At 61.3% G+C, this 824-nt stretch overlaps 1 protein-coding gene across 1 annotated transcript in view; it reads right to left on the bottom strand.

Annotated features, from left to right (window-relative positions):
- Positions 1 to 3: 3 nt before the first annotated feature.
- Positions 4 to 824, bottom strand: part of ETH_00035720 (uncharacterized protein) — a gene marked incomplete at both ends in the record, with an annotated part of 1,385 nt that continues 564 nt past the window's right edge. Inside the window, 2 exons of the mRNA XM_013374904.2 lie at positions 4 to 369; positions 680 to 824. Coding sequence (XP_013230358.2) covers positions 4 to 369; positions 680 to 824 — 511 coding nt within the window. The remainder of the gene's footprint in view (positions 370 to 679) is intronic.

Here is an 824-nt window from a genome sequence, read left to right as displayed (position 1 = left end):
GTCGAACGGCAGCAGCAGCAAGTCTGTGTAGCCAAACAGACGCGGGTAGTCAATGGCTCGCTGCGGCTGCAGAAAGGACTGCTGCTGCACTCCCCGCTGCCGCTCCTTCTCCACCTGCAGCTTCTGCTGCTGCTGCAGCAGCTGCCGCGCACCCAGCGGGTCTTGCCGCCCCCACTCCAGCAGCAGCTGCTGCTGCTGCCGCTCGTGCTCCCGCAGAGAAGCCTCCACGCCACGCGACCCAAACCCCGCAGCACCTGCTGCCCCTCCGCCTAGCAGGCCCCGCCCACCGCTGCTGCTGCTGCTGCTGCTGTTGCTGCTGCTGCTGCTGCTGCTGTGGTCGCGTAGGACACTTTGTACCTCGGGCTGGTTCTGAACAGGCAGCAAAAAGAGAAGCCAAGAACGGCCAGCTCGATTTGCCTCTGCTTGTTGGCTTCTTGCTTACCCCAGCAGCAGCAGCAGCTCCCGCGGCAGCAGCAGCAGCAACTCTAGAACAAATAACAGCAGCAGCAACAGCAACTCCAACAGCAAGAACAGCGAGCCGTTGCAGCAGCAGCTTCCGCAGCAGCAGCTTCAGCAGCAGCAGCACACCAGCAACTCTAATAACAGCAGCTGCAGCAGCACCAGCAGCACAACAGCAGCTCTAACAGCAGCAGCAGCAGCAGCAGCAGCAGCACGGGACCTGGGCCAAGAACACGGCCAGCTGCAGCGGGGGCAAGCTGGTGGTCAAGTAGTAGAAAATCCTGAGGGCTCTCCAGATTTTTTTCATAAGATCTGAATGGACAGAAGTGATGCTCCACCACCCCAGGGCTCGTCCTTCCCCCCCT

Source organism: Eimeria tenella, genomic scaffold, assembly GCF_000499545.2.
Source record: "Eimeria tenella Houghton genomic scaffold, Eth_scaff2368, whole genome shotgun sequence".
Classification (NCBI taxonomy): Eukaryota; Apicomplexa; class Conoidasida; order Eucoccidiorida; family Eimeriidae; genus Eimeria; species Eimeria tenella.
Note: the sequence above shows the minus strand (reverse complement) of the source record. Positions and strands in the feature narration are given on the sequence as shown.